The following is a 26,507-nucleotide window of genomic DNA, read 5'->3' as shown; positions in this document are numbered from 1 at the left end:
GGAGAAAAATTAGCAGAGAATTTCAGGATTTTGGGGAGCGAAAAAGGTCAGTTTCGGACTCAAAATTAGTACACTTAGGCTTGGAAATTTGTTTCGACAATGACATTTTTGGAAACAGAATGTGGCTTCAAAACAAGCCCACATTCATTCGTTTTTATTGCTATCGATTTTTCGTGCAACCAACACTTTAAAGTATTTCCTAGACCACTTATTTTTGGTACAAACAATTCGCTTACTAAAAAATAATGAAAAAAAGTTTTTATAGAAGCTTTTTTATGAAACCTACAGGATAGATTCCAAATACATTTTACGTAAAGCGTCAAAATTTACTTACAATCACGTTAAACTTAACCCATTTTTGAGTGAAATTAGCATTGATAATGTCAAAACAATTCTAAAAGTCAATACCATGTTAATAACCACTCGTCGGTTTTAATAAATTTTTTAATAATCAAAATACATACATTTACACACTGGGGTCATCCTGTTCTGCTACATCCCTTCAAATCTGACGCCTTTAATAAAACTATACTTATTTTGTATTCCACCGTGTTTTTATCATATACTGCTTCATAAATTTTACATAAACAGCAATATTAGTAATAAGTATTATGAGAATGGTTAATCAAGGACAAATAAAATGTTAAGTTACTTTTAACACTGTTTAACTAAATTGGTCTCCTGCACCTTTACTATAATTATGGTCTTCCATATTAATTTTGAGTTTTGCAAATTTGTTTACTAATTTATGGCATTAGAAAAACAAACCACTTGACCGATAAACACCGAAGCAGCCGAATTCTCAAAATAAAAACCGAAACTACCTTGAAAACTTTTCTGAACTAGAGAGCACTCAAAACAGGAACGCAAGCCGGTATGTTAGATACGTTTTTAGCCCACTCCCACCCACTAGGCGTCTCATGCTCTCTAACTACGGATGCAGCCATAGGATTAGCCTCAATTAAATCAGACGGCTGACTAAATATATTACAAATGTATGGTAAATATTGTTTCATTGATTTAAACACTATACTGACTAAATAAATTTTTCTATGTGGCTCAAAGCAATGCCATGATATCTTAGTATTATCAAGAATTAAGGTATTTAGAAGTTCTTATATTCACACCTAAAATGATTTTTTTCTCAGTGTTTTGCAAGGGGTTTCTCTTGCCACTAGGTCATCTATGATACAAATACTGGGCTGAGCAAAATTTCATTATGCACCCTAAAGATAAACAATTTTTCATATCTGGCTAGGCCATTTTTCTGCTTAAAAAAAATTGTACATTAAAAATTGTGAAAATGTATTTAATTTTCTAACTGGCAAAATTAGAGTATGAAATTTGAGGTACAGTTATGTATATATTATTTATGTGACTAGATCGGCATCTTTCGCCATGCCATAGAATATGGAAGTAGATTTTTTTAATAAATTTCCAGGAACATCAAATTCCGCAACTTCTCCTTTATCCAGGACAATAACTCTGAAAAATTTAATTAATATCATTAAACCTGCCAAAATAACGAAGTTAATTTTTTGTACATTTCCATTGAATAGAAATTGCTACTAGCTTAACTGATTTAGAAAATTAATCTTAAATCCCAGTTCAAAATTTTATTCTAGAATTGAGAAATAATTTTTGAAAACAATAATTTCGAACATGAATTTCAATAAGCTTGTGAAAGAGACGTATGTATGTCCGTCAGTGGTAATTGAGGGTAAGCTTATCTATTTAGTATTGGTTCTGATATTATGGGCAAGTATAAATTCGTCTTGAATTATATCTGATGTTGACCAATGTAGAACTAATTGCATATATATATTACATATTACAAATGCACTAGCTCGGTTTATCTAATGAAACTGAAAACAATCAAGTCCAAAACATTTAACTATTCTTATATAATTATTCCTGCGGAAGCTCTTATGCCAACACATTTTAAATTAACACATGTTTTATATGAGCAGTTCTTTCTTACCTGTCATAATCCATTATGGTATTAAGCCTATGCGCTATGGTTAGTACAGTACATTCTGCAAATTCTTTCCTAATCGTAGTTTGAATTAGTTCATCGGTTTCCATATCAACTGCTGCAGTAGCTTCATCCATGATTAGAACTTTAGTTTTACGCAGTAAAGCTCTGGCTAAGCATAAAAGTTGGCGCTGTCCTACACTGTTTTGAACAACATAAATTATTAATACCTATCAGAAAATAATGTGGAATATACATTCTTGCATGAATTAATTATTATGTAGATTGACTTATTACCACGTACTGTGTATAGCTTAATTGTCAGAAATAACTTAATTTTTTTTTGGCTAAGTGTACATTCCTCTTTCATTTTGTACTTTCAATCATGAATAATCTACTATGCACTAGTAATAACACAATTTTAATCATTTTTGACTACCGAGTAATGGCACTATTTGTGGGAGAGTTTCGGTCGGCCAACTTCTCATTTGGCCGACCACAAAATATACGTTACACCGACTGTCCATTTGTTAGACTGCACATTTGTCCGACTGAGAAGTCAGCCAAATGGACAGTGTATTTTGTCGACTGTTCATTCAACCAATTTCTCGTTTGACCGACTGCTCGTTTGACTGACTGCTCATTTGGCCGACTGCTCATTGGGCGGTTGGACGATACTAGGTGCGTTTGGCTAGGTACTGTGCTCTAGGTCGCGTTTTAGAAGGCCCAGCTTCGATATAAAGAACAGGGCTGGGGGGGGCGAAGCTAGTGCGCGGCGCCGTATGTCGCCAATACTTGGAATACATTGCAATGAGCAGTCGGCTAAATGGGCCTACGGGCATTTGAAAAGTCGGCCAAATGCACTCCACCAATATTTGTGCCAAGGCTTAGGGTTATTTGATAGCAATGTCAAAGTCCCATTTATTGTTGTGACAATATCTATTTTCCAAAGGTTACTAAATCGTTAGTTGATGTAGGTAATGGTTAGAGTAATGGCTAAACAGTATTAATAAATGTAGTATTTTTATATCATTTCTAGTGAAGTTACTAAATAATGTGAAATAATATTTCATCATAAGCGATTACCCTACATATGTATCTTTTTTAAATATTTACTTAAACCATTTTTATTACATATAAATATTTAGAGTACCTTAAGTTCTCTCCTCCTTCACTGATCATGTGATCCAATCCTTTCTCTGTCGAAGTGACAAAAGATTTGAGATGTGCATGTTCAAGAACAACCCACAATTCATCATCAGTGTGGCTTTCAAAAGGGTCTAAATTCATTCTCAATGTACCAGTAAATAGTACAGGATCCTGTAATTAAGAGCATGTAAGTTATAAAATTGTGAGGAGAAAAATACCACCCTATCCTCATTCATGAATAAAACATAAGATAACCAAGTTTTAACAATTCTGATGTGGTGCTTTGACAAATGTCAGAGCAAACAAAAAACAAATTTAATTTGTTTCGTTATACCAGCCAGAACATTGGCTTTTAAAAAGATTATTAGGATTTTACATATAAAATCAATGGAGGGGAAAAGCCAATGAGTTTGAATTTTTTGGTTATTACCACAATTTAGTTTGTGATTTTGGAAACTGTTGAAACCCCTCACATGGCACCTGTGAGAGGAAACGAAATATCTCAAGAGGCATAGCCTTGCTCCATAGCCTCCCTATAACGAATTTGAAATTTTGTGCCTTAACAAGGATGGGTTTCTTAAACACAATGTTTTTTTAAGTTTTTTCCTTGAAAACCAACTTTGACCAGACTGACAATGTACCTTATAGCCAATTTATGGCTTATCAAGCAGTTAACAATTAACATATGTATAATCGATATAAATTGATTTACCTGTGGAATAATTGTTAGTTTTGACCGAAGATCATATAATCCTAATTTGGCAATATCAACTCCATCTATAGTGATACTACCAGTGACGCTCTCTATTAGTCGAAACAGGCAAAGAGTTAGAGACGACTTTCCAGCTCCAGTCCTACCAACAATTCCCACTTTTTCCTTCGCTACAATATCACATTTGATATTTTTCAAAACTAAGTCCAAGCCTTCCCGATAACGAACAGAGTAGTTTTCAAAAGCTATATTTCCTGCATCAGGCCATGCATTTGATGGTTTAGCCGATTCTATTCTCCTTGGTGCCTGAAATACATTTAAATCTTTAGTAATTTTGCCAGTATACATTGATTATAAGATATCACATGTATTTTAAAATTTATTTGTTGGCCACTGTCACTAAGAAGCCACAACCACAGAAAAAATGGGCAAGCTCACATTTAAAATACTTCTCACATTGAAGTTCTCTGTTCTTATAAAACTGATCTAGTTACAGATTAATTAATGTAGTTAGATGGCTGAAAAAGCAAACCATCTATGTTTAAATGTTCAATTGGCTATCGTATTATAGTACGGTGCAAGTGAAAATCTATGCTGTAAACCAGGCCTCACCAGTTTCTATGGGGATCATCAGGCCACCACATTTAATATCCTGGTCTCAGTTATAATTTACTAGTTTTTTTTATTATCATAGAATTGCCAAATTCAACGCTATCATGGCACCTTTTACTCGCTTAATCAATTTTGTGGAATTTATTTTATATTAGTGTTGATTTACCTTAAAAATTGCGGTTATAATGAACAAAGGTTAAGCTTTTGTTAAAAAAAACAGCATCCTATTCGCAAAAAATGATATGTATAACTAGTGTCTCAATAACCAGTGGGTGATGGATGTGCTGTTATTCTAAAGGTGTTATTAGCCATGTAAGGGAAGAATCACATAAATATATTACATTGTTTGTTACCTTACCTCAACTGGGGTAGTAGTGTATTCAAGGCATCTTTCAACAGATACTATATTCGTTTCAATATCTGCGCTGGCTCTCACAAGCATATTTAGTGTTGCAGTCATCTATAATTATTACATTATTTAGATTACCAATAATTTAAAATCTCTAGTTAAGGACATATTTATGTGAAGTCTTATCAATTTTTGACACAACTAAAATTACTGTTTGAAGTACATTTTAAAAAAAATGAAGTGGTATCATCTACCATACTATACATAAAACTCGCGAAATAAAGCTTCAAACGGATCCCTTTAAAGGGAGTATAAAATAAGTCAACCAATCATCTGCTAACAAGAGCTACAACTTGTTTTAAACGTACAGAACTAGTGCAAATCACCCCTAGCTTCTGTAAAACCTGGTGGAAGAAATGTGAAATTCGTTGATCCACCATAAACATGACAGTTCATACTCCCTTTAGATTATTTGTCTGCAATCAATGATTCTAAAAAAATACATGATAAAAATAGTTACCGTTAAAGCAGAGCTTATAGCCAAACCAGCAATTCCAGGGCTAAGTGTTTCACGGGCCAGTACAGCAAACAAGGCAGCAAGGAAAGAAATTAAGTAACCCAAAAACTCCAATCTAATTGCCAGCCACCTTAAAGTAAGCATAAGTAATTCATAAATTGCTATTGCTGCCAAAGTAGATACCAAAATTTAATATAGAGACTTCATCACTGAGCTTACCTATTAGCAATAAGGCTAGGAAAATAGCTGGTGTGATTAAAGTCTACTCTGTCGTTTGATTCTTGAATAAAAGCATTAGATGCGCCAAATGCACGTATTGAGGTGGATCCACTAACAGTTTCAGAGAAATGTGTATATATTGGAGAACGAGATACAGATTCAAGCCTTTTCAGTTGTCGTGAGGATGCTATGTAAAATTTCTACAGTAAAAGTCAAATAAGAAAAAAATATTAATAATTGAAAACTACTTTAATTTAAATAAGACGAAAATTTCATTAAAAGGACATGAAATTCTTACTAATAACATGTTATTAAATTTTTTTCTTAAATTTTCAAATGTATTTTTCTGTATGTATTGTCATTAATTTATTTGGAATTAATGACATGCCTTAATTATTAAAAATTACTTAAATAAATTTGAAAAAAAAATATCTTACCTGAACAAGATAATAAACTAATCCCAAAGGCAAGACAACGAGAATGAAGTACCACGTTTGCAGTGATATCAGTATGAACGCAACAATAGTTCGGAATATGCAAATTAGTAGCATACGAAAGTTGAATCGAATTACATTGTCAATAGCATCAACGTCTTTAGTAAATCTGTTTAATATTCTTCCCATAGGAGTTGTATCAAAAAATGACATGGGAGCCTTTAGAATGTGGGATAAACTATCATTGTGTAAAATTTTTGATCCTGTTAACGTGCAAAGTGAAAGAACAAGAGATGCCAGCATGATGAAAATTGCTAAAAAAAAAGTATTTTTTATTTTCAGAAAGTTTTGATATACATTTGCTCGGACAAATAATAAATAAATAAGTTCAGAGTGTTAGCCATAGTGAAAAAAAGAAGAAGAAATGCATAGATCAGAGCGTACACTGGCGCGAGTGCTGTTGACGTATATCAGAAACAATAAGGGACCTAATAACTGCCCTGGGGAACTCTGCTTACATGAGCAAGTCAGACACATTGTGAACTGGCACTAAGATACAATGAAACCCAATGAAGGGTATTGTTCATAACATCATAACTGAAAAACTTGGACTGAGTCAAAGGTTGTAGAAATATCTAAAGAAATAAATCAACTTTTTTTTCTGAGCAAGATACTCTTCAACCTACGTGTGCAGGCTAGAGTTGTAATATGGGTTAAAAGGTGAGGTATGACCTGTTCTCTGAAATATCTCTGCATAATCTCATGCCTTTATTACTTATGGTATAGCATTACCTTCAGCCCCTCCAAGACCCCCATAAACACCAAGCCTAGTGTCTCTAAGAGTCGTATCATTATAGGATAATGGATCCAAGGAATCATTACTCCATTCGCTGAGCCATATACTTGACCCTATGCTGAAAGCATGAGATATGGCAAATGATGCCAAAACCCAAATGGAACTTGTCCAACCACATGCTTTGAAATATTTCAAGTAAATATCCAATTTTACCTATAATTTGACAAAATAATAAAATAATTATTGTAATTTTGGTATGGTAGGCCACAATCATCAAAAATATCTTTGAAAAACTTTAAAATTACTGTCACTGCAGGGTAATTATTTCATGCATTTATGACATTTGAAATTTAATCATGACACAAATTTCCATAAAAATTGACTATTTTACTCAAAAAAGGGCTCTAGATTGCAAATTTTTATATGGATTTCTGTTTTTTTAAGCTGATTTTGAGATTTTTTAACTGATTTTTGCCCAGATTTCGGGATTTTCAAGTGGATTTCAAAATTTCTAGAATAATTTTTCTTTAGAGTGTATAGATAGAGCTCGGCATTTGGATAAGAAATATCCGTTTTATTTGTTTTTATCCATAGCCGAAAATTATCCGATATAAACTTATTTTTGGCATATTAATTCGTTTTATAACCGCGAAATAATATTCATAAATAAACAGTTAAACTAAATTTTTATTAATAATTTAAATTTTGGCCATTAATTTATCTGTTCCGCCGAGCTCTATGTATGGAACCCTAAATTTTTCTTAATTATACCCAGAAACTAAACCAATTTTGTATATATTTAACTAAAATAAAATACTCTATAACAGTTCGAGTAACAAAAGTGTAAAAATTGATTAGAAAGTTAATCGTAAACATTTTGTTACCCTGTTACTGTTTTTTAAAATTCTTTAAGATTTCCATTGATTTCTATTTTTTTTTTACGTGAGAGGATCGAGTTAGTTTCTTCAATCATACCACCTAATTTCTTAAAAGAAGACAGATTAATTTGAATTTCCTGCGTTTTCTCCTGAATTTGATTGGTAGATCGATCTGCCATTCAATTGAGAGGCCATTTGAAATTGGATTTAAATTTTCTTATGATTCTGTGGCCTTTTAAGTGACTACCCCATTCAATAGCCAACCAGTTTGGATTTCCGTTTTAATAACTTAAATTAATGCAAAATCTCCAATTAAGTTTTTACATGAAAAATTATTGCAACTCAGAAAAATTGTACCCTACACAAAATTGCTATTTTAATAAATACCCAGATGCACAAAATTCCTTATTTTGAAAAGAATTTATTGAACCTTCTAAATTAAAAAGGAGATAACCTATGATGTGTAAAAGTTTGATTTTTTTGTGTAATTTTGTTATATGTGGTGAGTGGCATTCAACTATTTCAACAAAAAGGAATTCTAATAAAATAAAACTATATAATTAGGGATTGCAATTGCTGGATCCCGCATCCAGAAATCTAGCTGGATCCAGCACATTTTTCGGTCTGCTGGATCCAGAGATGCGGATTTGCAAGTAATTAACTTTTAAATAATTGGCACGTGAATCGCGATTTGCGTGACGCGAATGGCACAAAAGTGAATGTTCTCGCTTTGCTAGGTGCGCTATGGCCCTGCGTGAGACAATACCATTTGTTTTTTAAGATTGTACTTCCTGAAACGTAAAAAAAAAGCCTCTTGTATTAATGTATGTGGTTTAATACTTTATAAAATGTAGCTAGTTGCTAGTATTTACAATACAGTCTGTTTTATTTCTAATCGTCTTGTATTCTTCCAAGATGTCAGTAAGAATCTCCTTAACTAGTTGATGTAGATAGATACCTCCAACCCATGTGCGTAACAAATTATACAAACATGACTGATTTAATCCTTTAAAATATTTCAAGACTAATATCTTATAACTCTAGCTACTTCTAATAAGACTTTTCCATAACAGAACTCTCACGAGGGGTTTTACAATTTTTTAGTGTGTCTGTTGGCAAAGTGTATTCACCACGTTGGCAGTTTCATGAACTTTGAAAAAGGTTCACCAGGGCAAAACCGGTGAAACGGCTAAACTCCTCGTTACATCTGATATATTTTTTAACGTTAACGCCCACCGTAACAACGGTTTTGACTTACTAGTTAGTGTAAACCAGCTTTTGAACGTTTGTATTCAAATTCGTGTTTTTGTAATGTTTTGTGTACTGTGTGTTTGTGTTCAGACATGGGTGAATGTTGTGTGTGTTCTGTATGTATGGGGCTCCTTCTCTCCAACTCCTAATTTTTTTTACTTTTGGGACGAGCCAAGTGCTTAGGGTTACGGTAAATTATGTTGCAACGATATTTATACAAACAACTTTGGGAAAAGTCTGTCTTCCTTTACGTTTTTATGAACTTATTAACGTCATTTATTCTATATTATTTATTATATATATTTATTCAGCAAGATTTTTATTATTTATGGATTAAATTAAAATTAATTGATATAATTTAAAGTACAGTTGCGAACAGGAAACGAGCCAGAGTTATATTTTTAACAAGTGGATGTTAGTGTTGCTAGGTGGTAAATACCAGGTGGATAAAATTGTTTGGTTTTTTGAAAAATATTTAAATTGCTGGATCTGCGTTGCATCCAGCTGGATTGATGTCAGTCCAGCAAAAATCCAGCTGGATTTCAATCCCTATATATAATACCAAGATTGAATACTGAGGGAGAATGACTTGCGAGTATCTTAATTGTGTGCAAAGGTTTGGGGAACCAATGCCATATCGGGATAATTTGTTTGACTTTAAAAGGAAGGAGCTAACAGTGACATGGATTTAAAACAATTTTATTTATTGCCACCACCCTCCTACGCATTGTAACCCGGCCACCTGAATTAAAAAGGCTTTAAAAGTCACTCGATGACTTAGGCCTAGGGTGGTGCCTTGGGTATTAGCCTAGCTGATTACTATTACACCAGCACTTTAAGAGGTGTTACCTAATATTTTTCTCAAAAGTGGGCCCTCTTGGACATTAACTAGAGGAGGGTCTTAAATCTACATGTGGGCCTCATGTGAAATGTAAAATAGCCTGAGTAGCCTACCTATGGCGCCACCACAATGGTTATCTAATTAATGTTGGTAATGGGGGAAGTCCCTTAAAGTATATTTCCAGCATATTAAATACTTTAAAAAATTTCTTTCTTTGATGCGTGTACATACTTTCATAGCATACTTAAATCTCTACATAGAAGATAACAAACAATACTAACTGATCCAACTTCTGATGTTTCTGCATCAATAAGCTTGTTATGATCCATCTTTTTTTTAACCTCCTCTTTTGACAAAGATTTTCGTTTTTGGCTTGATAGCAATGAAGATGCTCTTAATCTATCACCACGAACTGAGATTTGACTTGAAAGTCTACGATTTAAATTTTTCCCACCATCTGAAAAGACACCATCACTCTCAGCACCACTTAATTGAGATATTTGCCTGAAAGAAAAAAATTGTGAAATATTAGTTAAACTTCGTAACTTGTTCATTTGTAATTACTTAAAATGCTTGTATGAATTTAAGTAAATCCTAATAAAAATTTCAACAAGCAGAGGACTGTTAAAGGGCAACAAAAGAGGTATTTCAGGAAAGGGAAACCTGGTACGTGCTATGTACAAAAGTATGAGCTTCACTGTCAACTTTAAATTTTACTACGTTTAGGCACACCATTTCTCCATTCCAACATGCCATTTTTGATAGCCTTTTTAATAATAAACAATGAATATAATAATTTTCATTTTATATAGAAATGGAAGAAAAGACATCTGTCCAATATGCCTTCAGATATTAAATGGCTTTGTACGGGCATAAAATAGCAGTTACTAAAGCAAAAATATATATCACCTAAGTATTTCTGGTGACCCAACTTGGGCTGCAATTTGTTCCATTACTTGTAATTCATTGGCTGTGACTGAATCTACAACATCAGTTGCCTGAGTTAAATGCTGAATAAGGAACTCAGAAAAAGCTCCTTTCCTGGAGAGTAGTTCATTGTAAGAACCTTCTTCAGAAATTTTTCCATTTTTGAGCACAATAATTGAATCGCATTCCGGTAGAACGGTAATTCTGTGAGTAACTAAAACTCTGGTTTTTCCTTTAAGTAGACCATTGTGGCCAATAACGTTCTCAAAAATGTCTTTGCTAACATGAGCATCAACTGCACTAAGAGGATCATCTAATAAATATATATCGGATTTACTGTACACAGCCCTGGCAAGACTAATTCTCTGCTTTTGTCCACCACTTAAATTTATTCCCTGAAAATAAAAAAACTCCAAGAGTCAAGAATTGCATTTAAAAATATTATTTCGTATTATTTTACTGAAAAGATTGTATTATGTGATCAAACACTTGTATAATTCTGAATAAGTGGTACCAAAAGCGAAATAAGACCCAAAAGTGTCAGTACGGTGGTTGAAAATACGTAATCAAAATTTGAAATTTCCTCCACTTCAGCGCCGCCGAGTGAGGAGTTTTAGAATGTACGTCTACAGGAGAATAAATCGAAGAGATAAAATCGCGGTAGACCATAGACTAAATATACCGTTGCTAGTACTATTCCAACAAGTAGGTTATGTAGTCTATTGTGGGCCCTTACCAAAAAATAAGTGGTCTAGGAAATACTTTAAGGTGGTATTTGAGACAAATACCAACTTAAAACCAACTAAATACCAACTTAAAACCTACTTAAAACCAACTTACAAATAATATGTCATTTTCTGACCACTAAAAACCAACTAAATACCAACTTAAAGAAAAAGGCATTTTCCCACCAACTTAAAACCAACTTATTACCAACTTAACTAGTTTACTGAAATATGCTGACCACTTAAAACCAACTTAATATCAACTTAAATGTGAATACCAACTAAATACCAACTAAAAACCAACTTATTTTTTGGTAAGGGTAAAAAAACGAATTCTCTAAATTTGACAGATAGAATTGGAACCTGTGACCATTTGGTTTCTTTAAAAAAACCGTATTTCCATTAGACTATAGAAGAAATGAAACATTTTGGGAAGTATTACTTAAGTAGCACGTATATCGTTTGAATTTCAGTAATATCTGTATGTGCTAATTCCCAGTATTTATTTGGTGGTATCTTTGGTCACAAGGCCTGAGTTGCTACTTGAAACTAGGGTAAAACTTTTAAAATGATTCGGTGGCCCTTTAAAGGGAATAGAACCTCCAACGCGTTCTTTATGGAAGACCCCATCAATTTCCTTTATTCCCTTCACAATCAGCGATTATCAGCGCCGCAGGTGTGAAAAGCCATGGGAGGCAGCGGACAATATTGGAACCCTCGGAGGGCGACAGAAATTCCCTTTAAGTTATTATCCCGGAGATCCCCTCAAAGGATAAACTATATGCAATTTCACTCTAAAGTATCTTAACGATTTTCACACCTGCTTTGAATAAATTAATGATTTATTTATTTATTCCACCCATGAATATTCAACACTAGCATTACTCTATGATCCCCTCCATTTTTGCACCCACACCCACCACCAATGAAATGACGTGAAGTGTCCCCAACTTCTTCATCTATATTCTATCCATGGCTTGGCGATAGCATATGCGGGAGACTGGGGATCAAGGCCACTTTATTACAGTTAACATTTTTACTACCAAAATTTTTGTTATAAAACTTAACATTAAATTTTGAAATTTTTTACTGGAGTTATGAGTAAATGAGGTTTTTGGGTCGTGTTTTGGGTAAACAAAAATACGGCTGAAAATAAACTTGAGAGCAGCTAATATTGTCAACTCGGTTTTTCTCAGTTTTTTTAAATTAAAGTTGAATTTCATTTATAATAAATGTACCATTTTCTTTCTAATTTTTATACAAGAAATTGAAAGGATTAGGTTTTGTAGACTTTTCATAATCCTTTAACAGTCAATCACAATGTCTTACATTTTTAATAGGCTCCACCTTCTACCTACTGACAAGCAACCTAACGTATATTCCAATTGAATATTCATGGGTGAAATAAATTCATGTTTACATGTAGTTTAGCGATTTAAAACAGAGATGGTTCCAGAATTTAGAGTACTCTTAACAGCACTACAGAGTAGTAATAACAAATGTCTTTTACTTAGATTTAAATTTTTATTTTAATTAAATAATTTAAATTACTGATACCTTTTCTCCAATCTCAGTCATATCACCACCAGGAAGGATATCGAAATCTGGTGTCAGGCAGCACATTTCAGTCACTTTGTCGTACCATGATTTTTTTACATTATTCAAAAATACAATATTCTTTTGTAAAGTAGCATTTTGAATCCACGCCTGTTGAGGGACATATGCCACACTACCCTGTAACAGTTTATAATATGTTAAATCTACCTTGATTTAAAATCTCTGCTGTAAACCACGCCCATTTCCATGAGAATCAGCAGGGCCACTGAAGTCTAGCTTATATTCCAAGTGAATACATATATACTTTCCTGCCCTCCCCATCCATTTATTCTCTTGCTGATGATCTTGGAAAATTTTTAAGTTTCTTCACAAATTTTGTGTTTTTACTCATTAACGACCAATTTTAGTCACTAAGATAGGCATTTAAGTATGCAATATCTTCATTTCAGCTAAGGCCTAAGCATAAATTTCTTAGCGACTGAACTTCTGAGTTTTATAGTGATAAGCCCCACCCATTTATCTGACAATGGTTTTGTATGATGTTGCCCTTTAAATACTTCATCCGAAATTTCATGTTCTATCATATAATTTCATAATTTTCCTTTAAAAATACCAGATAAATTCTTGGAGTTTGTGTTTGTATAATGTTACAATTTGCTTAAGCATGTGACTGAAATACTTTTCAAATATATTTTATTTTACAAGATAAAATGTAATTATATTTTATAATTGGGACTAATATGTATGCACAGAAGGTGCTGATAGTTCAATTGTATGTATGTTAAATTATGTTTAAAGATCTTAGCGTTTGAATAAGTGTTTCTATAAAATACAGGAACAGGCCCGACAAGAGAAGAGGGAAGATGGTACAAATAACCAGGGCCCATACAGCCTATGGGCCCGGGTTTTAACAAACGAGGTATACTTCACCCTGGTTTCTATCCTAAAAAGTATAACTATCTCCAGCATTATCGGTTCTCATCGGGGCCCTGTATGGAAGGTCACATGTAAATGTTTTATCTACGTCACTAGCTAGAGTTATTAAAGATGGAGAGCACACGCTCGAGTAAGAATTTGAAGTCCGGGTGCGAAATGAGTGTGCCAATAAAGTACACTAAAAAAGCTTGTGACATGGAGAAAAGATTTCATACTTTAATTTTTTTATCGTTTTATTTTATGGAAACACAAATTAAACAGATGCTAGGGGTATCACTTTAAAGTGTATAGTTTCAGTTTTAGAGATGAAGTTTTAGTTTTAATTTCGATTATGTACAAACATTTTGGCCAAGAAGACTTTATATTTTAATTTTCATAGTGTTTTGGTAAGAAAATGTGCCAATAATTTAGAATAAATCATAGCAAAGTTAAAAACACCAAAACCATTTGGTTTAAACCAGCCAACCCTGGAATTAAATACCTTGGTGTGGCGTTTATTACGTAGTAAATATGAATTACCTTTAAATTTACACGACCAGCTTTCTTGATCATGTCACCCAAAATAGCAGATAAAAGTGAAGATTTCCCTGATCCAACAGTACCTACAATTGCTACAAGGGAACCTTTTTCAATGTTCACTGTAATGTCTTTCAAAAGAGGCTCTTCGTTTAGGGACCATGAAAATGTAGCTTGATCTACAGCAATTTCACTTCCTAAAATCAGTATATTAGAATGAAATGAAGTTACAATTTCGATTCTTCTAAAGATCCTAAGTACATTTTGAAAATATTCACATCAATTATTCAACGTAAATCATTGGCTTACAAAGTACGTAAAAATTATTATCGTTTTCCATTTGACTGATCTCGAGAGCTCTAGGTCGCTCTGATCATGCTTCGCGCCTTCCATTTCCCCCTCTCGGGTGGCCAAAACTGATCTGCCAATTTTGACAGATCAACGAATCGAGATCGAGATCGTAGCAATTTTTTGCGTGTTTCTTTTAGATTTTTGGGCAAAATATGGCAGACCAAGACGCAAAAATTCTAATTACTAGCAGACGAAAAACGTTTAAGCACAGGAATTTTTAAATGGGATGTTCCATTTGCGGTTTTACTCTAGCCAACTGGGGCGAGATCTATGACGTCAGAGACAGATTAGGAGCGAATCTCGAGCAATAAAATGGAAAGCGCTATATGAATTGCACTTGATCTTTTGACATCAATTAAAATACACACAAACTATGCCATTTATCACACCACCCTAGTTTAAGTACTCAAAGTTCTAATGGTGCCATTAAATCCTTTGTATGGATATTAAAGTAAAAATAAATACCTGCAAATAATAATCGAGGCTTGATTCTATTAAAAGGCATACTTTTCACATAAAACATATTTTTAACCACTTTTTACAAAGTCTGAAGTTTTGGGGTGCCACAATGATCAGCACACCTGACTACTTCACTCTCAATAATAATAATGCATTACGCCCCTCGCCTTATGCCTCTGAAATGTTAAAAATCAACTGTCCTGTATCAGTCTTTTTAACTTTTCTTAACCAATTCCTAATAAGGGTTTTTTCTCATCACCTTGCTTTTTTAGTTTAGTTAAACAAAGGAGAAAACTTTAATCAAATATCTCTTACCAGCTGATTTGTCGTAAGTAATTGCATTAACATCAAGTTCCTCGCAGCTTAAAAATTTATTCAGACGTGTTAATGAAACATGAAACTAAAATTAAGAAAAGAGTATTAATTTCTGTAATAATATAATTCATTATTTAGGCATGGGTCTTTTGAATGCTCTTTCAAATTAAATTTCTTTGTAAGCTACTTTTAAACATTTGTCAAAAATAGGTACATAGCTTAATTGATTTCTAATTTTTTAAACCTACTCCTCTGTAAAACAGTTGAAATATATAATTTTTTGTAGTTTTAATGATTAATCTGAAAATGTTTAGGAATACTAACAATCAACACAAAATTAATAGAATATTGTAAAACACGTATCACACAATTTTAATACTGATACCTCCAAAGTAGTCAATTTTGCAAATTATGATTATTATCATGAAAGTTACTTAACAAATCATAATCTTTCAGAGCAACAATTTTTTTGGGAAGATTATCTGCATTTCCACCAAAACATTGTGATATGGACATTAGAGCACTTTCTATAACAATTTACTCACCATGGCAGTAAATGTGATAACCATTGGCAAGAATGCAAAAGGCAACTTCAATATGTTAAAAAGTGAGAGTGAAACAAAGGCACGATTAGCATCCAAAATGTTATCAGGACTAATTAAGACAAACATTGCAAAACTAGCTAGACCAACCTGTGAATTAAAGTAATGCCATAAAATAATTGGTATATTTAAAGTCAATTTTAGGGGATAGGTACTACAACATAAAATTAAAAACCATACTTACAAAAAATGGTGCCGTAGTGAATACAAATGTAATGACTGCTGAATAATAAGCTTGTGTTGTTAAACTAACAACTTCATCTTCTCTGCACTGCATAGCTTTCTTCTCAAAAGACTCTTCCCAACCGTATAATTTTAAGACTTTTATGCCACCAAGAATTTCATTCATAAGTTTTGTTCGTTTATCTTTGGCTCTCATAACGACTACCTGAAAAAGAATGATGTACATAAATCAAATAACTCTCCATATACATTTAATAGTTAACAAATCATTCCAATGAAGAAAGTTTGACAGGATCAAAATATTACATTACAGCTGTAGTTATTTTAAATTACAAGCTTTTTACTTTGGTAGTAAAATTAACAGTCCACCAGGTCTGGAAATTCAATCAAATTGCACTGTGTATAAAACTTTAAATGTACAAGAAAAAGTAATTAAGAAGTTGAAAAAGGATACACTCCCTTTTTCTTGTGTCAATGCTAAAATGGATGGCCTGTGCAAGCTCTTTTTTAAATTTTTATTATTAATCGATTCCTCATTAATTGTACTACATATAAATAAATTTACTTCGAGTTACTACGCTTTCTATTCAAAAGAAAACTTTCAAGGATAACTCGGGCCTACAATATCTCTCAACTTTAGAAAATTTTACATTCATTTGTTTTGTATCTAATGACAATATTTTAGCTCTTTTCGACTGTCAGCTTTTTAATGATTCATAATTTTTAGCATATGATGTGTATAAGAATGCACATGTCTTCTAAACAAAGCATTGAATTTCTTTACAAGTAGAGTGTATATGGAATTGGTTGTAGATTCAAGAAGTGAGTGTTTGCAAGTGAGACATATTTCAAACATAACACAATTAAATTAAGTTTAAGGTTGTTACCCTTACCATAAAATAAGTTGTCAATACCACACATTGCGTAATAAAGTTAATAATCTTTTAAAAAAAGCAAAAAATTGCTACTTCCATAAAGAACTAAGTGGATCTAGCAAGCCTCCAAATATTTGGAAGGTCCTGAAACCATATATCAAGTCAAGAAGTAAAACGATATGCGCACTAAAACCAAAAGTAAATAGGGGGAGAAAGTCTGGCACTTGGGTCCAACTGCACGACGTCTTATTTGAGGGGTAAAATATTTGGGCTTCGGAAATGACTTCCCCCTCGCCTCTTTACAGGGACACAATGGTATCCGTTGTACTCCACCACGATGAAAAATAGTTCTCAATAAAATACGTGAATATTAAACTTTTGCTTTCGATAATTTGGTTAATTTAGTTCCTAAATAAAGTAGATATGTGATAGAAACTAAAATGCGACATTTGAAAAATAATAACACGACTTTTGAAAAGAATTTAACCGTAACTAGAATAACGCTCACTTAAATCGTGGAGAGCGTGGTGCCATCTAAGAGCAGAGATCGGGACTAATTGGTAAATCTACGATGTTAAGGCCCAACAATTTGCAAGTTTAACTGAAATAATAGCTATAGCTACGAGCTTTTTTTGTTTATTTTACAATTGATATGGTAATTATTAATTAAAATCAACCGTTATCGAAGGAAATAATGGTCAGCATTTGACAGAGAGACTATTTGAAATCGCGAGGCGGTGACATGGTTGCCAGGGAATAAAATTCAATAATTTCATCTTGAGCGCGGACCGGAATACCACAAATGCACTACTTCGCGCGTAGTGTGCTATCCTTATTGGTTAGAAATATCACGTGATCACTAGCTCTTTAAAAAGGGTGTCAAGCATGGTGGAAGGTAAAATCTGAAGGCAGTGATAGACTTTCTCCCCCTATTTACTTTTGCTAAAACTCAACAATAACATCACGTGCAACCCAACAGATTTAGCCAACGGCTTTAATGAACATTTTATAAATAATCAATCAAATGTAACGTTATACTCGAGTATCAATCCGCTGGACTTTACAGAGCAATTGTCTTCCAACTTCTGCCTTAAGAATGTCACCGTAGAAACAGTGTTCAATCATCTAAAATCTCTACCTTCTAGTAAAGCCTCTGGAACTGATGGTCTACCTGTCAACCTAATAAAGGGCTTAGCAATTATCATTGCTCGAGTCTTTACTGAAATCATTAACAAATCATTTAACTCAGGCGTTTTCCCAACAAGATGGAAAGAGGCTAAGGTCATTCCAATCTACAAAGCCGGCAACCAAAAAGACCCGAACAACTACAGAGGAATTTCTATTCTCCAGGGCTTATCTAAAACAGGAGAAAGATGTGCTAATGATCAACTGTTAGAGTATAGCCTTACTAATAACATTTTCTACTCGATGCAATCAGGATTTCTTCCTGGCCACTCAACTACAACAGGCATCCTAAACCTTCATGAGCGCATCCTTAGCCACCTTGAAGAGGGTAAATTTGTGGCAGTTGTTTTCTTGGATCTGTCTAAAGCGTTTGACAGGGTGAACCATAAATTACTACTTGAAATTTTAAAGCTTAATGGAATTGAGTCAGCTACACTCGAATGGTTTAAATCCTATTTAACTAACCGTACGCAAATTGTATCTGTTAATGGCAAAACTTCAGACCCACTTACAATTAAGTCGGGAGTACCACAAGGAAGTATCCTTGGCCCGCTCTTGTTTAATCTTTTCACAAGCGACAACCATAAAATTATCAATAACTCAATCTCTATGGAATATGCGGATGATGACGCACTCTTGAATTCTAATGCTAATCTCAAGGTTGCACTAAAAGACCTTGAAACAGATGTACTCGCGCTACGAGATCTTCTACAGGCTAAGGGCCTTATCCTAAACGAAAGCAAATCCGCTCTAATGATTTTCTCCCCCGACAAACAGAAGAAAGTGACTGCTGCTCCTATCTTAAATCTAAACAACACCAGCATAAAACGAACGAGCAATATATCACACGCTAATAATTATGTATAAAATTTATCATAAAAGTTGCCCAGTTTACATTACCGACATATTCATACAAACACTCAACACTAACCACACCTATTGCACAAGAACTTCGAAAATCAATTTCAACGTCTCCACGAAAACCAACAAATATAGTGAGAAATGCCTTAGAGTTAGTGGTATCAAGCTCTGGAATTCACTACCCCTAACATTAAAAAACGAAGGTACGCTCTTAGCGTTCCAGATAACTCTGAAAAAATATATATATGATTGTCTTTAACTTAATTTAATTTTTAAATTCAATGGACCTCTATGTAAACCAGTTACAAACTGATAAGAGATATCCAATAAAAAAGCTTTATTATTATTATTATTATTATTATTATTATCTCTCAACTTTAGAAAATTTTACATTCATTTGTTTTGTATCTAATGACAATATTTTAGCTCTTTTCGACTGTCAGCTTTTTAATGATTCATAATTTTTAGCATATGATGTGTATAAGAATGCACATGTCTTCTAAACAAAGCATTGAATTTCTTTACAAGTAGAGTGTATATGGAATTGGTTGTAGATTCAAGAAGTGAGTGTTTGCAAGTGGGGCATATTTCAAACATAACACAATTAAATTAAGTTTAAGGTTGTTACCCTTACCATAAAATAAGTTGGATTTCGGTGTATATTTAGTTTGCATACACATTATTAGTTGATATTAACTTAGTATTAAGTAGGCTCAAGTTGTCAGCATATTTCAAGTTACTAGTTGAAGGGTTAATAAGTTGTTATTCAGTTGGTAGGAAAATACTTCTTTTGCTAAGTTTGTAATTAGTTGGTTTTTAGTAGTCAGGAAGTTACATATTATTTTTAAGTTGGTTTTAAGTAGTCAGGAAGTTACATATTATTTTTAAGTAGGCAGGAAGTTACATATTATTTTAAGTTGGTTGTAAGTAGTCAGGAAGTTACATATTATTTTTAAGTTGCTTTTAAGTAGTTAAATGTAAATATTGATTCTGGTTTAGTTGGAAATAAGTTGATTAATAAAGACGATTTAAATTATTTTTAGTAGGCATTTGTCCCAAATACAAACTGAAAACCAAGTTGAAATACAAGTTGTCGTGAGTGGTTTTTAGCCAACTTATTTTTTGGTAACGATACATAAATTCATAAGCATGGCAAATAAGTAAAATTTTTTATCTGTATACTTTTTGATAAAAGAATAAAACTTTTCACACATGTACTATAAAAATAAGAGGATAATTCTTGGCTGTATGCTCAACTGTCTACCGTCTTGAAGATTCCTTGAAATCAGCATTGCCAACCTGATCAACTAGCTTTATCATATATCAATATTTGAATTTATAATTGTTACAGGTGTGACAATAAAGTGTAAAGAATGTAACTAAATTGAAACCAAACAAAATACTTTTACCAAAAAACTTTACTAACCATTTTAGCAACATTTATAAGTTCATACCTGTAGTGTTTTTAGTTTCACTGTGATGTAACCATTAATTGGGATTAGAACAACCATTAGCCCTAATCCAGCTAAAGTTGAAATTCCAATTTGTTGCCACAAAAGAGCAAGTGAAATTGCAATTTGTAATGGCGCAGACCACAGAATATTCACAATAGAAAAGTAATCCATGATGCGTTGAATATCTACTGACATTAAATTTACAATTTCTCCAACAGTGAAGTTACGACGAGCACTACTAGAAAGCACAAGAGCCTGTTGTAAGAGAAATAAAAATAAATAAATTTGTAGTGACGTAAATAAATTGAAAATCTACTAGTACATAAAATTTAATTAAAATTATGACGCTGAATTATGCACAGCCATATATATTTTGTCATGATACACAATGAAATTATCTAAATTTTTATGTTGGTAAAATTTCATTAAAAAAATTTAAAATCTTATAAAATTTACCAAAAATGAGAAAAACTTAAGATTTCTAGAAACAGTTTCTAACATTTTTGTAATTTTTAAGGCTGGTAACACAATTTTGCACAAAACGTCGCTTTAAAAACATTTTGAGAAATCTTACATATAATTTGAGCCGTCACCATATCTGACTAAATTCAATAGTGGCTAATTATATGTACCTCCCAATATAACGATCATAGTTCCAATATGAACACTATTTTCATTAAATGCATTTCAAAAGAAATATAAATTCATGCGTAGATTATTATTATTATTGTAAAACTATCAAGGCAACCCTAAGTTTGAAACGAATGGGATTTTAACGTTAGATAAATGACTGGCCAAACTGGCTATATGAAACGTGGTGAAAAATTTAGGCTTATGCCCAAATCCACCAATGCATATGCTACTGGATGGCCAGAGTTATAGGTGGTAGGGGTGAGGAGGATTTGCTCTTTTTCTCAACCAGGTGGCGTATATTCTATTGTGCTGACTAAATGCGCCTTTATGCCCAATTCAAACTTAGGGGCCTTGATAGTCTTATGTTATTATGTATATCCACTGTAACAGTGAAGTAAATAATACTTGCTTACTTTTCTATATATAGCAGATATCATTGCAGATTTTACTCGCATTGACACACAATATATCATGTATTCATGTTGAGAATTAAGAATGGATTCCAACATTGCTGAGAAAAACAGAATCGCTGCATAAAAAAATCCTCTCCAATAAGGTTCTGATCCACTAACATAGGCAATTAACAAACTAAAGAACAAATTTCATTAAAAATTAAAACATTAAAAATTAATTTACACAACAGTAGCAAAATCTATCTACTACAAAACCTCCACATCTAATAATTTAAAATCATTTTTGCAATGCATTTGTATTAATTTTAATGACCTCAAAAAACAAACCTTTAAACTCATTCAAAAATTTAACTAAATTTAACCATTAACCAACAGTATTCTAATTAGAATTTATAATTTCCCCTTGATATTTAAAGCTCAAATAGCTTTGACCTAAACTAATTTCACCAACTAGAAAGTCAAGAAATTAAAAGTCAAAAACCAGGGAATAATGTCCAATACGCCAAACCAAAAAGGTAATAAGTCAAAACCTATTCAAGCCAAGACTTATTGTTTATAGAATGAAATTTTGGATGACCCTCTAACATTATTTTAAGATCCCTGAGAAATTGTCTCAAGAACCATAATATTTTCAGTTATGGTAATGATACGAAAATTGTTTAATATCACCAAAAGTAAATAGGGGGAGAAAGTCTATTACTGCCTTCAGATTTTACCTTCCACCATGCTTGACAACCTTTTTAAAGAGCTAGTGATCACGTGATATTTCTAACCAATAAGGATAGCACATTACGCGCAAAGTAGTGCAATTGTGGTATTCCGGTCCGCGCTCAAGATGAAAGTTTTGAATTTTAATCCCTGTCAAATGCTGACCATTATTTCCTTCGATAACGGTTGATTTTAATTAATAATTACTATATCAATTGTAAAATAAACGAAAAAAGCTCGTAGCGATAGCTATTATTTCAGTTAAACTTGCAAATTGTTAGGCCTTAACATCTTAGATTTACCAATTAGTCCGGATCTCTGCTCTTAGATGGCGCCACACTCTCCACGATTTAAGTGAGCGTTATTCTAGTTACGGTTAAATTCTTTTCAAAAGTCGTGTTATTATTTTTCAAATGTCGCATTTTAGTTTCTATCACATATCTACTTTATTTAGGAACTAAATCAACCAAATTATCGAAAGCAAAAGTTTAATATTCACGTATTTTATTGAGAACTATTTTTCATCGTGGCGGAGTACAACGGATACCATTGTGTCCCTGTAAAGAGGCGAGGGGGAAGTCATTTCCGAAGCCCAAAAATTTTACCCCTCAAATAAGACGTCGTGCGGTTGGACCCAAGTGCCAGACTTTCTCCCCCTATTTACTTTTGATATCACATCCTCAGTACAAATGTTCTAACTCAATGAAAATTAAACTTAGAATGTGATGCAGAAAATAGAGTCCCATTGTAGAAATATCTACTGTTCATTGTTATTTATTTTTGATGAAAGTACTTACTCAAGTACAAGAGGGCTGACAAATGTAAGAAGGCTAGCAATTAGTTTGAAGAAAGCAGCTGCAAGAAGTGGCCAGCCATATGCTTTCACAATAGGAGTTAAGATACCAGCTAGAGGCTTTTTCTCCTTTCTGTCTTTATCATTTTCATCGGTTGTATCCATTTTTTCTTCTTTTCTTAATCTAAAAGTATATACATATTTATAACATGCTGTACTTGGTAAATAAAGAAGTTTTGTTGATATGAGAAATATATCAATTAAGCTATAACAATAATGTACAAATTTATACTTAGTTAAAATGACTATGTTGAGATAATTCCCTGTCATCATGGTCTAATTTTCTCAGGCATGAGAGGGAGAAAGGAAACACGTCATGCACATTTGTTTCAATTGGGAAGGAGCATACTTTAGACAGCAGTTTATGGGAAATTTTAAACTGGTTGAGAGCTTTGAGAGTAGCTTGGCTATCTGAATAAATTTTGATAACTTTGATAAAGTAACGCCAAGTGCCCCAACTTCTTATCATACATTCCATCTGTAGCTAGGAGGTAGTATTCTCACCTCTCACGCAGGAGACAGGGTTCAAGACTATAAACATTTTCATAAATATTATTTTTGTAAAAAAACTTTACGTGTTATAAAACTTTATTATGAGGCTTCTATAAATATTTTATGAGTAGTTATGTTACTAAAAACATTTTAAAATTCAAATTAACAAGTTTTACAACAAAATACAGTATTGAAAATGTTCATTGTAGTTACGAGGAATCAATTCCTGACATCTAGTGTGATAGATGCGCATGTTACCATCAAGCCATGCAAATGTATATGGTAAATGGGGACTTTTGCATCGTGTTTTGACTCTCTTGAGTAAACCAAAATACTGTTTAAATCAGAGAGTGGCCTATATTGTCGAGGTCTGTTTTTCACAAAGTTTTATTTCATTAAAGGGGCTCCAAAGTTCGGTGGCAAAATGTGTGTAAAGTCAGTAAAGTGCGAAATTTACGGTTGACTCTGCCCACCTCTGCCAAGGCCGAGTGAGGGGTTGGGGGGAATGAAAAGCATGCTCAATTTTCTTTTTTTTTGCCACCGAACTTTGGAGCCCCTTTAAAATATGAATTAAGTTGAAAAAAAGAATGCTGCTATTATTTTCATTCTAATTTTTAAATAAGAAATTGATAGAATTAGCACAGAGTTTTAAAAAAGGCTCTGCCATCTCCCTCGTGAGAGAAGACCTAGGTTATTCCAGTTGAATTAGATTTTATTTAGAAATGTCCTTTGAGTACAAATGTTACTAATTTAAATTAGAAATAAAATTGAGAAATATGTATAAAGATATGATTCCTATCTTCATCACGACTTTAAGTGCAAAGACATAAAAAGTAACTTGGCCATGTAGCCAATAAGTATTATAAGTGGAAATTTTGCAACCACACTTGTAGGAGGATAAATTATACACACGGGTCTTCGAGAATAAAACAAAGACGCGAAACTAGGACCAAAGAGACATTCAAGTCAAAAATGAAAGAGTTATGGATTTTAGCCAGAATTTCCAAGATTATGGTTGTGCCATATTTGGGGCTCATCAATCCATTGGTGGTTCATATTAACAAATTGTTTCTAACACTATTTTAAACAAAACCAAACAATAATTAAAACTGTCTTAGATAAAAAAGGGCATTTCTTATCTGTTAACCACTATTAACAGATGAATGGTATACAGACTGACTTGTGCATAATATTATAACCTATATTATTGTAAAACCATTATTGGTACAATAGAAAACATTTTTTTTAAACGCTGAGGCCGTTTTGACGCTCTGGTTGGCATCGTCATCAGGCAGATATGTGCAATAGTGGTTTTTCAATAATATAGGTTACACTATTATTAGCTCAAAAATTCATAATTTGATCTTTAATAATGAGAACAAATTAGTCAAGTTACAATTTCTACTGAAATTGTGTGATCTTGTAGCTGATTGGATCTTTGAAATGTCATGTAACATAAATTACAGTAAAATATTTAACATATTTTTACTTATGAAATACATTTTAGACTAAAATTCACTTAATATAATAAAGTTGGCTAGTTATTGTACTCTACAATGATTTCCTGGCTTCCATCAAGAAGGCCCTTCCAGAAGTGTGTTTACAGTTATTTCTTTCTTTTAAAATAATAACCAGTTTCAAAATTTATACAAACTATTTGACCAATAACCTAATTAAAAGTATTTCAAGGTGATCAATCTTTCATTTTATCTGTATAAACTTTTTCCATGTTAAATGTAAATAGTCCTTTCCTACTTCCACATTTGTCGGAAAAACAAAAGTGTGCCATTTTAGGTGTAATTCACAAAAAATAACCTGTAAAACATATCTCAATAAAATATTTATTATTATAATTACTTCATGGCTTTCTCCATCATAGGCACATAATACTGGTCAAATTTTGATACAATAAACTTTGATTTGTTTCTCTCAGAAAGCTCCCACATGTCATCCATATTTAGAGGCTTCTTGTATCCTAATAATGCCAAACTACAATAATAAAAATAAATTATTTTCTTTGTCAACGATAAATGAAGATCCTTATGTTCTACTTGCTTTTTACCATTATATTTTTGGTATACGATAGATGCTTATATTACCAGTATAAAATAATACCAACTTACACCAGGAAATAAAATATGTTTGACAAAATGGACAAACCAAATTTTATACAAACAGAAGTACTAACTTGCAAGTCATAAAAGTGATGGACACAAGTTCAGTACAGTCATTTGAATTTTTACGTATGTTTTAACAACTAATAAAAAAATAGAACTTACTCGTTGTACCACCAAAAACTAAGATGTGATAAAAATGAAGAAGTTTCTTCTGGACTGATTTTCTAAAAATGAAACAACCAAACATTAATGTGATTTCAGGAATAGAAAAGAGATTCATTGTCTATTCCAAATGAGGTTTTTCACCCAGTACAATCATGAACACTATTTAAAATATTCAGCTCTCAGAACCAGGAGGATTTTTATTTAAAGTGCTAAAAAGCAACAGCTAAAAAATACTGGTATAGGGTGAACTGTTTTAATGTTTTTTTTATACAAGGTGAAAAATACCTTACTGATTAGTTAACTTTGTCAAAAAATCAGTTTCAAAAACATCTATATTTCCTGCTTCATAATGAAAAGTTCCATTCAAATTGAATGAGGCTCATATCGCAAAAAATACTAAATCTCTACACAGACTATTGAGCTTCTAGGTTAATGTATGAATGAATA

General features: G+C 32.7%; 1 protein-coding gene across 1 annotated transcript in view; it reads right to left on the bottom strand.

Moving 5' to 3' along the window:
• Positions 1-426: 426 nt before the first annotated feature.
• LOC149959543 (ATP-binding cassette sub-family C member 1-like) overlaps positions 427-26,507 on the bottom strand; it is a 42,721-nt gene continuing 16,640 nt past the window's right edge. The window contains exons 7-27 of the mRNA XM_090166497.1: positions 26,058-26,119; positions 25,636-25,767; positions 23,231-23,410; positions 21,726-21,900; positions 20,680-20,934; positions 16,306-16,509; positions 16,065-16,211; positions 15,520-15,604; positions 14,398-14,591; positions 12,943-13,119; positions 10,643-11,055; positions 10,015-10,237; positions 6,760-6,976; positions 5,971-6,281; positions 5,534-5,733; positions 5,318-5,444; positions 4,807-4,908; positions 3,837-4,142; positions 3,129-3,295; positions 1,982-2,176; positions 427-1,485 (exon numbers count right to left, since the gene is read on the bottom strand). Of these exons, the coding sequence (XP_090022623.1) occupies positions 1,371-1,485; positions 1,982-2,176; positions 3,129-3,295; positions 3,837-4,142; positions 4,807-4,908; positions 5,318-5,444; positions 5,534-5,733; positions 5,971-6,281; positions 6,760-6,976; positions 10,015-10,237; positions 10,643-11,055; positions 12,943-13,119; positions 14,398-14,591; positions 15,520-15,604; positions 16,065-16,211; positions 16,306-16,509; positions 20,680-20,934; positions 21,726-21,900; positions 23,231-23,410; positions 25,636-25,767; positions 26,058-26,119 (3,987 nt within the window). The 3' untranslated portion in view covers positions 427-1,370. The remainder of the gene's footprint in view (positions 1,486-1,981; positions 2,177-3,128; positions 3,296-3,836; positions 4,143-4,806; positions 4,909-5,317; positions 5,445-5,533; positions 5,734-5,970; positions 6,282-6,759; positions 6,977-10,014; positions 10,238-10,642; positions 11,056-12,942; positions 13,120-14,397; positions 14,592-15,519; positions 15,605-16,064; positions 16,212-16,305; positions 16,510-20,679; positions 20,935-21,725; positions 21,901-23,230; positions 23,411-25,635; positions 25,768-26,057; positions 26,120-26,507) is intronic.

Source organism: Leiobunum rupestre, chromosome 2 (genome assembly GCF_980474605.1).
Source record: "Leiobunum rupestre chromosome 2, qqLeiRupe1.1.hap1, whole genome shotgun sequence".
NCBI lineage: Eukaryota > Metazoa > Arthropoda > Arachnida > Opiliones > Sclerosomatidae > Leiobunum > Leiobunum rupestre.
Note: the sequence above shows the minus strand (reverse complement) of the source record. Positions and strands in the feature narration are given on the sequence as shown.